The sequence below is a fragment of the Schistocerca cancellata genome, chromosome 3 (genome assembly GCF_023864275.1).
Source record: "Schistocerca cancellata isolate TAMUIC-IGC-003103 chromosome 3, iqSchCanc2.1, whole genome shotgun sequence".
Classification (NCBI taxonomy): Eukaryota; Metazoa; Arthropoda; class Insecta; order Orthoptera; family Acrididae; genus Schistocerca; species Schistocerca cancellata.
Genome location: NC_064628.1, coordinates 309,103,299 through 309,116,056, shown reverse-complemented (window position 1 = coordinate 309,116,056; position 12,758 = coordinate 309,103,299). Strand labels below are relative to the sequence as shown.

Genomic DNA, 12,758 nt, shown 5'->3' with positions numbered 1-12,758 from the left:
TATCCCAAATATTATTTTGTGGGTTATCCTTGTTGATGGAGACGCAGAATTCTCTCCATTTCTCTCTTTTCTTCCCTTCAGCACTCTTTTCATCCTTGTTTGTGCCTTCATGAGGAAGACATAATCTGTGATCATGTTTTATGTATCCATAATGCTCCTTTACATTGCTGTACAACTTCTGCACATTCATTGTCACGCTACTTCTGTGACATTCTCATAGACTGGTGGAATGTCTTATGTCAGTGAATATTATTTTCTGCAGCTTCATTTATACAATTCATCAAGTTGTCATAGCCTTTTACAGTGTCATTATTTGTCTGTTAAGTTGTTCACTTTCTGTGTAATTTCTCACATAGACTTTCACCTGTCTGTCTTCTCTGTATTTCATCTTTGCCTTGGAATTATCATTTGTATCTAAGGTGACAGTGTTCCTACAGTATTTAATGCAGGCATGTAGTCTAAGCCTGGGGTACGTACAATTTCTTTCTGTCTTGCTTCAATACAATTAGTTGGTTAGCCATGATTACGTCTATTACTGACAGTGTTTTTGATATTCTTTGTACATTTGGTGGAAAACCACCATCATATATAATCATTGTTTGTTTTTCCAATAACATTTTGATAACTTTAACTACTCTGTCTCCCTTTCTATAACTGCAGATTGTAAAGATGACTATAAAAATGACAGCTTTCTCTACTACAATCATTACTTCTCCATGAGGTGATACTTATTTAGTAGTGTCAACTCTTTTCTTTACATTTTGTTGGTATTTCCACCACCACCACCACCACCACCACCACCACCACCACCACCATCATCATTTAAGACTGATTATGCCTTTCAGTGTTCAGTCTGGAGCATAGTCCCCTCTTATAAAATTCCTCCATGATCCCCTATTCAGTGCTAACATTGATGCCTCTTCTGATGTTAAGCCTATTACTTCAAAATCATTCTCAACCGAATCCAGGTATCTTCTCCTTGGTCTACCCCACCTCCTCCTACCCTCTACTGCTGAACCCATGAGTCTCTTGGGTAACCTTGCTTCTCCCATGCGTGTAACATGACCCCACCATCTAAGCCTGTTCGCCCTGACTGCTACATCTATAGAGTTCATTCCCAGTTTTTCTTTGATTTCCTCATTGTGGACACCCTCCTGCCATTGTTCCCATCTACTAGTACCTGCAATCATCCTAGCTACTTTCATATCCGTAACCTCAACCTTATTGATAAGGTAACCTGAATCCACCCAGCCTTCGCTCCCACACAACAAAGTTGGTCGAAAGATTGAACGGTGCACAGATAACTTAGTCTTGGTACTGACTTCCTTCTTGCAGAAGAGAGTAGATCGTAGCTGAGCGCTCACTGCATTAGCTTTGCTACGCCTCGCTTCCAGTTCTTTCACTATGTTGCCATCCTGTGAGAATATGCATCCTAAGTACCTGAAACCGTCCACCTGTTCTAACTTTGTTCCTCCTATTTGGCACTCAGTTCGTTTATATCTCTTTCCCACTGCCATTACTTTCGTTTTGGAGATGTTAATCTTCATACCATAGTCCTTACATTTCAGATCTAGCTCTGAAATATTACTTTGCAAACTTTCAATCGAATCTGCCATCACAACTAAGTCATCTGCATATGTGAGACTGCTTATTTTGTGTTCACATATCTTAATCTCGCCCAGGCAGTTTATTGTTTTCAACATATGATCCATAAATAATATGAACAACAATGGAGACAGGTTGCAGCCTTGTCTTACCCCTGAAACTACTCTGAACCATGAACTCAATTTACTGTCAACTCTAACTGCTGTCTGACTATCTATGTAAATATCTTTAATTGCTTGCAAAAGTTTGCCTCCTATTCCATAATCTCGTAGAACAGACAATAACTTCCTTCTAGGAACCCGGTCATATGCCTTTTCTAGATCTATAAAGCATAGATACAATTCCCTGTTCCACTCGTAACACTTCTCCATTATCTGCCGTAAGCTAAAGATCTGGTCCTGACAACCTCTAAGAGGCCTAAACCCACACTGATTTTCATCCAATTTGTCCTCAACTAATACTCGCACTTTCCTTTCAACAATACCTGAGAAGATTTTACCCACAACGCTGATTAAAGAGATACCTCTGTAGTTGTTACAATCTTTTCTGTTTCCATGTTTAAAGATTGGTGTGGTTACTGCTTTTGTCCAGTCTGATGGAACCTGTCCCGACTTCCACGCCATTTCAATTATCCTGTGTAGCCATTTAAGACCTGACATTCCACTGTATTTGATGAATTCCGACTTAATTTCATCCACCCCAGCCGCTTTATTGCACTGCAATATATTGACCATTTTCTCCCCTTCCTCAAATGTGATCCTATTTCCATCATCATTCCTATCCCATTGTACATCGAAATCTGAAACATTACTCATTGTATTTTCACCTACATTGAGCAACTCTTCAAAATATTCCCTCCATCTGTCCAAGGCATCAACAGGATTCATCAGCAGTTTTCCTGACCTGTCCATAATACTTGTCATTTCCTTCTTACCTCCCTTTCGAAGACTGCTAATTACACTCCAGAATGTTTTTCCAGCAGCTGGAACCAAAGTCTCCAACCTGTTTCCAAAGTCTTCCCAAGATTTCTTCTTGGATGCTGCAATTATCTGTTTGGCTATGTTTCTTTCTTCAATATACCTTTCTCTGTCTACCTGAGTTCTAGTATGTAGCCATTTTTGATATGCCATCTTTTTCCTTTTACAGGCTGCCTTGACTGTCATTCCACCAAGCTGTTTGCTTCATCCTACCTTTACACACTACTGTTCCAAGACATTCTTTAGCCACTTCTAGTACTGTGTCCCTGTACCTTGTCCATTCCTTTTCCAATGACTGTAATTGCCTACATTCAACTAACTGGTACCTTTCTGAGATCACTGTTATGTACTTGTGCCTGATTTCCTTATCCTGAAGTTTCTCCACTCTTATCCTCCTACATATGGATCTGATCTGCTGCACTTTCGGCCTCACATTACCAATTTCACTGCAGATTAAATAGTGATCAGTGTCATCAAAGAATCCCCTGAATACACGTGTGTCCCTCGCAGCCTTCCTGAATTCCTGACGTGTTATTATATAGTCAATGACAGATCTGGTTCTCCTGCCTTCCCAAGTATACCGGTGAATGTTCTTATGTTTAAAAAATGAGTTTGTGATTACTAAGCCCATACTGGCACAGAAATCCAAGAGTTGTTTTCCGTTCCTGTTGGCCTCCATATCCTCTCCAAATTTACCCATAACCTTTTCATACACTTCTGTTCGATTTCCAATCCTGGCATTAAAATCACCCACCATCTGTATGTTTTAATCCCCAAAGTCTAATTCAGTGACCACAAACAAGAGATGGACATTATGCCCAGATATAACTAACAGTTAATCAAAATATCTCATATTATGTTGGTGCATATGTTCATAGCACTTTTGCTTCGCATGTCGCTATTCCAGTTACTATGGGTTTATTTATCGATTGTCATTTTTTATTTGTAGTTCACTTCTGTCATGTGAGTTCACATACTGTCATTTGTGGATAGTGAATGGAGCTATGGTTGCTAAAAAATGAAGTGCCAAGTGAAGCAATTGGAGCATTTCTGACACATTCTTCTCTTTTATTAACATTTTCCCTGCATACGGGGATAATGCCATTGGACAGAGCAAGTCAAGAAAATGATATTCTCATTTGAAGGAGGATTGTTTTCACATTAGTAACTCTCCACATTCAGGAAGACTTTCAGGGTTTGATGAAGATTATTTAAACGCATTAATCCACAACAGTGTACTCAAAAACTGGCAAATGTGATGAACTGTGATCATTCCACCATCATGCAGCATTTGTGCGCAATGGGGAAGGTTCAAAAATTGAGTGTATGGGTACCGCATGCTCTAAGTCAAAAATCATGGAAATCGGCATGTGGCCATATGTGCACCTCTGTTTGCTTGTCATCGACTGGATTCTTAATGGTGATGAGAAATGGTGTCTTTAACCTAAAATAAGGAAAAGAAAGAAATGGTTGAGCCATAATAAAGCAGTTAACTCCCTGTACAAAGACCTCACATCCACAAAAGATAATGTTGTGCATCCGTTGGAACAGTACCATAAATTGCTTGTAACCATCACTGCTGACGTTTACCGTTAACAACGCAGATGTCTTGCACAAGCAATCCAAGAACAATGACCGGAGTTGGGGTTGGGACGTCATTCTACATCCACCTTATTCGCCTCATCCCTGCCTCAGATTTTCACCTTTTCCACCTTCCACTGAACAACCTTCAAAGAACTTTCTTCACAGATGAAAATGCACTCCAAACATGGCTTGACAAGTTCTTCACCTAAAAACAATGCGATTTCGGATAGTTAACCCACTGTTGGCAGCCTGTTGTAAATTGTGAAGGAGAATATGTACTTTCTGTTATGGGTATCTGTTGTGTTTATTAAATTTAGGGAAAAATGATATGAACTTAAGCATCAACCTAATACAAAACACAAAGGGCTCCAAAAAAATTCCCTACCTCAGTCGTAATGCTTAAGTTCATGCACACATGTTTTAAGAAACATCTACACAGGATAAATTTGTAACCCACTGCAGTGTGTCAATAAAGTGACAAAGAAAAAACTCCAAATCAATCATTCCTCCATCGCCCAGGACAAAAATTGTTAGAGAGTCAGTGAAAAGTTATTAACACCTACTTATAAGAGCTCTATAGAAGAGCAAGTAGAAGAACTGTGGTTCAGCTTTAAATGAGTGGTTTACCAGGCACATCAAAGACATGTACAAGAAGTTCATGATATGGGGGAACCTTCATGTCATACAATCACCATGAAGAAATAGGGACCACCATATAATAGGTGTAGAACAAAGCATAGATCTAGAGATAAGAGATGCTAAATTATACTAGTTTGGTATCAAGTGGGCAATGGGTGACGCCTTCAATGACTACCACGGCAAAAAATCAAAAGAACTCTCATAAAGCTTGAAGGAATTCTGCTCATATACAAATAGTGTAAGTGGCATCAAAATTAGTGTCCAATGACTCGTTGACAAGATGGGAACTGAAATTGTAGGTACCACAGCAAAATCGCAAACTCTGAGCTCCATTTTTAAATGTTCCTTTGCACAGGAAAAGTCAGGAATATTGTCCTTGTTTAATTCTCCCAGCACCATGAAGCTGGGCCAACTAGATATCAGTGTTATAGGCATTGAGAAACAGCTGAAACTGCTAAAATTAAACAAAGCTCCAGGGCATGATGGAATCCCTATCTGATTCTATACTGAATTTATGGCAGAGTTAGCCCCTCTTTTAACCATAAATAAGGAAGATTGGAGCAGGCTGTTACACAGGTTGGTTTCATCAGTCTCAGTAGCTGCTGCTTCCTAGCAGTCTAAACTCAAATCACAGTATGATCACAATATTTTGAGCAAAGAGGACACAGTTTCTAGTTTCTGCTGACAGTTTCCTGGATTTTTTTCTGTTTTTGAAACTGTAGATATTCATTTTTTATATAATTAACTCTCATTATTCACTATGTATTCAATGAAGTATATATACCGATTACATTCCATTACTGTATAAAGTTTGCACAACATTATTCTGTATTAACATTGAGGCCTGTTTTCTCAGCTCATTTTTTGTCTGAACTGTCTGTTCGGGTTTGGTTGTTAGAAAAATTTGTGGTTGGCTGCCAAGTGTGACAATCCAGGCAGGCCTTTTTATTACTTTTTTCAGCTGTTTTAGGTGAAGATGTTGATAAATCAATAAAAATGGACAGACTAAGGAGAGTTTCTTCCATTCACCATGCTTGCAACAGTGACAAAGGTAAAAGGGGAGGGATTATCAACTTAAAAAGCAGCAGCTAATCAAATTAATTATCAAAATTTAACAAGATTCCTCAAAATGAGATTGTCAATGAAAAGATGGGTCAGCCTTGAATCACCATTTGCTTATTTCCAAACAGAGAAAGTTTTTTCCAATGCTAACAAGAAAGAACCAACATGTTTTTCAATCAGCCAAAGTTTACTAAAGATTAACTCCAAAATAAATCAAAACTCTGTATTACGATCTGTCCACGGTAAATTCTATTAAATTTCCTAAATCTTGGTAGGTTAATGGGTTTGCTGGAGACGAATAGTTCACTGACTTTTGAACATGGCACTCCAATAAAGATTACTAGCTCAACACGAGCTTCTAGTTTCAGCTAAACAAATTTCAAATCCTTTTTTCAGTAATTTGACAACAGTTCTTAGGCAACATAGTTTCAATCTCACAAAATTTACAATATGGACAAAATGGGTTTCACATCAATGTAGAGGCCACTTAGAGCAGCTGCTAACAGCAAAGCTAAGGATAAATGATTCCATTGTATAGAATGCAAAATGTGGGTTTATGAATTATGTACCCCATGACCACACATCCTTAATGCAAGTGAAAATAATGGGAATGCACTTGAAAGTGACTAGACTTACCATGTAAGTCATTTTCTTAAGTATTTATTTAAATTATTATTTTGGTGTCTACAATGGTCTCAATTACGTTTTAGTGCTTTATGACTAACACTGTTTGACTTTTCTATTCTTCATATAATTTTTCTTAAATAAATAATTTGGTTTTGCCCATCCAAATAACACATGGTAACCAAATTCAACATCTGTGGCAACCAACTTGGAGTCTGGGCAGGCTGTCACAAAAATTTACTTCGAGAGAACTGTTTTTTTGTGAAATATTAAATGTTGCTATAGCCTCGAGTACGAAATTACAGCCAAGGATACACTAATGATACCAAGATAAACTATAAACACTGCCTCTTCAAAAATTGAAAATCATGAACTGTGAGACTTTGCTCTGTGCTCCCGTTCCAATGATCCTTCAAACAAAAAGCCACGTCCAGTTGTTGGAAGAAAGCACAGTTCACACTAGTCTATAAAGAGGGTGGTATGAGTGATCCATAAAATTACCATTCAGTACCCTTGAAACCTATTTGTTGCAGAATCTTGTAACATACTCTGAGCTCTATTGGAACGAGGTATCTCAAATAGAATGACCTCCATGCCAACCAGTATGGATTCAGAAACATCGATTACATGAAAGTCAACTCTCAGTTTTCTCAGTGACATTCTGAAAGCCACAGACTAAGGCATTAGACAGATGCAGTATTTCTTGAGTCCAATTACCATTTGATGAGTTCCAAATCTACACTTATTATGAGAATTAGGATCATATGGGGTGTCAAGTGAAACTTGTAACTGGACTGAAGATTTGTTTTTTTTTTTTTTTTGGGGGGGGGGGGGGGGGGGCAGGGAGCAGTACATTATCTTGAATGAAGAGTCATTGAAAGATTTTGAAGTAACTTCAAATGTAACCCAGGGAAGGCTATTGGGACCCTCGCTGTACAAGTTGTATATGAATGACCCGGCAGACAATATTTACAGCAGCCTTAGCATTTTTGCAGAATATGTGATTACATACAATGGACTAACATCTGAAAAAAGTTCCACAAACATTCTATTGGATTTCGATACAAATTCAAAGTGATGCAAAGAGTGGAATTTTGCTTTCAGTGTTCAAAAATGTAAAATTGTGCACTTCACAAAATGAAAAATAAAATATCATCCTATGACTACAACATAAATGAGTCACACTGGAACTGATCAATTCATACAAATATTTGGGTGTAGCAATTTGTAGGTATATGAAATGAACAATCACATAGGCCCAGCAGGTGGCAAAAGTTGATTCATTGGTAGAATACTACTGCTGTGTAATCAGTTTACAAAAGAGATTGCTAACAAAATACTCTCACAACCCACCCTAGAGTGCTGGTAAAGTGTGTGTAACATATACCACACGGGACTAACAGGGGATTGGACATATACAAAGAAGACCAGTACAAATGGTCATGAGTTTGTTTTGTAATTCCCCAAGGGCAGAAACCCCAATTAACAAACTCTGTGGAAACTTAAAGTAGGGAAGTGAGTCATCTTGACAGTGAGGGCAACTATTGACAATAAAATCTACACTGGTAATATTTTGATTAACACCTATATTATTCAAATACTGAGAATAGCATACAAAACGGGGAGATAAAAGGAAAGGACTATCGTAGATTCTTTATCAAACATCTATAGAATAAATTCAAAATCATAGGAATGAAGGTTAAATCCAAGAAAGAAATTCAGTCAAAGATAACATTTTTCATGAAAGAGAGTTGTAGCCGCATCGAAAATGAAATTCAATGCGACTACAATGCAACTCAGATATGGAAATGTTCGGTTAGTTAGTTGCTCTTGAGTCGCTCTACAGTACTTTTGCGATAGTTGTCTGGACGCAAACGCTATTAGATTGTTTCAGTTTTGGAAGTATCATAATTTGTGTGGTAGAGACAGATTATTCAACTGATGAAAGTTAATCTTTACCGTTCTCAACACAATGGTTTAGTAAGACGAGTGTTAAGACTTCAATTGAGTGATATTGGTGTATTGGACTTAGCCTTTGTACTGATGAACAGTTACAGACCTTGAGAGCAATGGATCAACAACAGAAATACAATTTGTAGTCTCGAGTAGGACACAATAAAACGAAAACACGAAGAAAGACAAGTGTGCCGATTAGTCAAAAGTTGTCGTCAGCATCACGATTACTGAACTGAACAGAAGTTAATCTTGAATGACATATCGCCGTGCATGTGTTGTAGGGACAAACAATTAATTACAGGAAGAACAATAAAAACTGAGTTAAAAGGTAAATCTTAAGTGTCGCCTAACTCTTTAAACATTTTAAGTCACTAAGTGAGTACATCAATAATGAACAGTGAAGAGTGATTAGTTTAAACCAGTATTACGGCATATTTAAAAAAACATTTACTCCAACATAAGTTATCTCTGGAGTTACGTTGGACCGTTGTTAATAACTGGACATAGCAATGGAATAGCTGGCCACAAATTTACATTCTCGCTAAGTATGATGTGAAAAATGACCGTAATGATGAAATCAAGAATCAAGATTTTAATTCATCACGGAACTAAGCGGGTATAAAAATAAAAATAAAAAATTGCAGTTCACCAGTTCGCACAAACTGAGAAGATTGTTGCGGACAGATAACACAATATTTTTAAACCACATGAGGAGTTGTGTTCTTATGAGAGTTACAGGTGCTATTCCAAGTCACACCGATGGGGAAGAAACTCGTTACGAGTCACTTCTCTTAAGGAGGGAAAGGATGTCACAGTTTGACCCATCAAAGGGTCTCATGGAGATCCTGAAAAACCTGAACTGGCAGGTGTTTTAAGACAGATGCAAACCATCCTGTAAAACCTGCATACAAAGCTTCAAGAACCAACTTTAAGTGAGATTAATCCAGGAATATACTACAACCCCCTACGTACTGCTCTCATAGGGATACGAAAGAAAAGTTTAGATTATTGGTGTGTGTGTGTGTGTGTGTGTGTGTGTGTGTGTGTGTGTGTGTGTGTGTGTGTGTTCGAGTTTACAGGTGCTTAATTGCGAGGTTATCAGTGTCCTTACACTCGTTAAAACAAATGTGGAGGAAAATCTCTAAAATTGTTGCACACAGTAAGGAGGAAATCTATAAAATGGCACTTGTGCACTCACTCCCACCTCACTCAAATTGACCACACAATCACTCTATCTCAGATGTGCTAAGACGACAGTGAAAAAGTAAAAGGTGCTATACATGAGATTAAAACACAAGTACGACGACAAAGGAGCAGAAAGAAAGGCAGGGAAATATCACTGATTGACCACTTACAAAATGCATGGGTGAGCCACTCACCCAGTTAACGCATTAAAACCATCTCCTTAAAATCTTGGGAAAATGTTGGACAATTCACAAAACTTTAAAATGCTAACTACATTCGTTTGAACGTTATCTAAAATAGAGGGCAGATCTGTCGGCATATCTTCCATTGCCTGGTGGTTGGAATATAAAAAATCCAATTTAGGACTAATTACAGTTTGCACAGAGCATTCATTCTCCTAGAATGACTTTTTCACTCTGTATCAGGAAGCACTTACCAACGAAAAGCAAAGTTACCAAGTTCAAGCCCCAGTCTGTCACACAGATTTAATATATCAGGAAGTTTCAGTCATCCCTTTTGTGCTCCATATGAGAATGGAATGAGAAGCTGCTCTAATAACCCATACAATAGCCATCATCCCCTGGTAATCGTGTCATTGGTCTGGCTGAGCTTCTCACCACAATGACAACCAGTAAGGTATGTCATCGATATGCTAAGAAGAAGACTGATACAATGGGTAATACCTTCTGACATACACTTCTTAATTGTTTGCAAAGTATGGGTGTAGTTGTAGAGTCACAACAGGGATATTTGGAACAAAACTACTGTACAAATTTCAAATGGAAACAGAAATATCTTACCATCCTCCAACTGCTTTTTTCATGTAGGGCAGAATAATATTCCTTTAATCACTGAGGGCAGCGTGGAGGGTAAAAATCATAGAGGGAGACCAAGAGATGAATACCCTAAGCAGATTCAGAAGGATGTAGGTTGCAGTAAGTACTGGGAGATGAAGAAGCTTGCACAGGATAGCTGCATCAAACCAGTCTCAGGACTGAAGACAACAACAACAATCACTGAAGTACAGTTACTGTATGTATAATTTTGCATTGTGGTATTGAGATCTAGCTAAAACATAAATGTCTTAAAAACTAGAGATTCTGTACTTAAACCTTCAAAGATGATATATAAATGTTTTTGTCATTGTCATTATCATCAAAGAATGCAACTCATAAATGATGAAAGTAATATTATTATATGGCAGTAATAGTCACAAATTTTAATTGACATACTGGTAGTTTAGGTATCATTACAAATGATCATATATGAATGAGCAGAGATATTATACTAAGCATTAGCTGTTTGAATTGGTGTTATTTTTCAATGCTATCATTTCAAAGCTAGACAGTTTTATCTTCATGTGCCTTCTTATGACTCACAAATCAAGTGAGATATGCAAACTTGTACTGACCTATACAAATGAGCTACAACCTCTGTGGCTAGAGCTGCTGATGTTCTTGTGCTTTCTGCCAATATGTAAGACAGAAACGAAGAAAGGTAATTCACAAATGTATGTCTCAAAAAATAATTTGTATGTGACTGTCTCTCCATGTTAATAAACAAATATTTGTTGGTGTGAGTGGCCAATGTCATCTAATGGTATTTTGTGAATTTATGGCACTGATACTGTTGCTGCACATGGTTTGATTATTCTCAAAGCATCAAGATTGTTAGCCTTTGATTCCTGAATTCAATCACTGCAATTTTTTTGAGTTTGCTTTCTTCTTGTGAACATGTTCATCTGAGTAATTGGCCTTAGTTGTTAACAGATCAAAACCTGTTGTGAGTGCCTTGACTTCGACCATCCCACCCCCCTTCGTAACATCTGCCCAGTACCATTTTGGATGAAGAACCAAATATGAAAATAGCTCACTCTTTTCAGGTATACACATTATATCCATCCCAATTTTATTACAGAGGCTTTTAACTTTTGTCATTATAATTACTACTAGCTTTACATTTTAATGATAACTGTAATCAGAATGGAACATGAGCATATAGAAACAAGTGAGTATCATAGCATTCCTTTTTTTATGACAATCTCAGATAGCACTCACAGATATAACAAGTATCAGTCATACATAATTAAATCTGAAATAAAAGTAATGTGGCAATAAAGTGGTAGGGTCTACTACACACAGTTAGATTTGGCACATCATGCGTGAATCATTATAGCAACAGTGTTTTCAGTGTCAGCTCTAGAGGTATTCTCTTACTGCAAACACAAAAACTGAAAAAGAACATTGTTCATTTATTTAATTTTTAGCATATATGTGTAGTAAACTATACTTGTATATTACACAATGTCTGAAATTTCTTTACCTCTAGAACTTGGCTCACAGTTGGATTTACAGCTGCATTTGAGACGATTATATCAATTCCACCAAAATTTGAATCTGCCACTTTCAGCAAGTTTTGCCTGTCACTTGCTTTCGCGACATGGCAAGTAACACCTGTAACTGTATGTCCCTCAGCTTTGAGTTTCGCAACTGCATTGTCAACATTGTCTTGCTTTCTACTGCTTACAACCACTTTGGCTCCCTCTCTTGCCAGACGCTTGGCGATGGCAAATCCAATGCTAAAATCGATAAAGAAATTGTCAAAGGCTGAATGAAGGAAGAAGTTGGGTTACTAACGCTATAGTGATATGACATCGTGTAATTAAATGATTTCGTAACAAACAAAATTTTATAAGAAATTTTTCGTGACAAGCGTCTCTCACTGTATGTGAACCGAAAGAAACAGATAGTTCCTCGTAATGGTATGAAATTTCTTACCCGTCTGTCGAGGCCGTAACAACTGCAACTTTTCCCTTTAATTTACCATCATAATGGCCCATTGCTGCGGTACGGTTGAAATGTATAGTCGGACTGTATACCTTTCGGAGGGAATTACAGCTACGAATTGCCGACCTCCACATTACTTCACACTTTCATTCAGATTAGGTTACCTACGCGATAATTCCGTGTAGGGTCCATGGATCAACTTCACGTCTATCACCAATTTGTTGGTACTGCTGCAGAGTAGACAGATAAAGCAGAGAACTTTGTTACCCATGATGTGTTTTGAAGCCGGGAGCTAAAATTTGTTTACATATACCGAGAAACAGTAGTTCATGTGCTTATT

The 12,758-nt window shown here is 37.7% G+C and overlaps 1 protein-coding gene across 1 annotated transcript in view; it reads right to left on the bottom strand.

Annotated features, from left to right (window-relative positions):
- LOC126175011 (dehydrogenase/reductase SDR family member 4) overlaps nucleotides 1-12,725 on the bottom strand; it is a 39,908-nt gene extending 27,183 nt beyond the window's left edge. The window contains exons 1-2 of the mRNA XM_049921498.1: nucleotides 12,410-12,725; nucleotides 11,955-12,210 (exon numbers count right to left, since the gene is read on the bottom strand). Coding sequence (XP_049777455.1) covers nucleotides 11,955-12,210; nucleotides 12,410-12,552 — 399 coding nt within the window. The 5' untranslated portion in view covers nucleotides 12,553-12,725. The remainder of the gene's footprint in view (nucleotides 1-11,954; nucleotides 12,211-12,409) is intronic.
- Nucleotides 12,726-12,758: the final 33 nt, after the last annotated feature.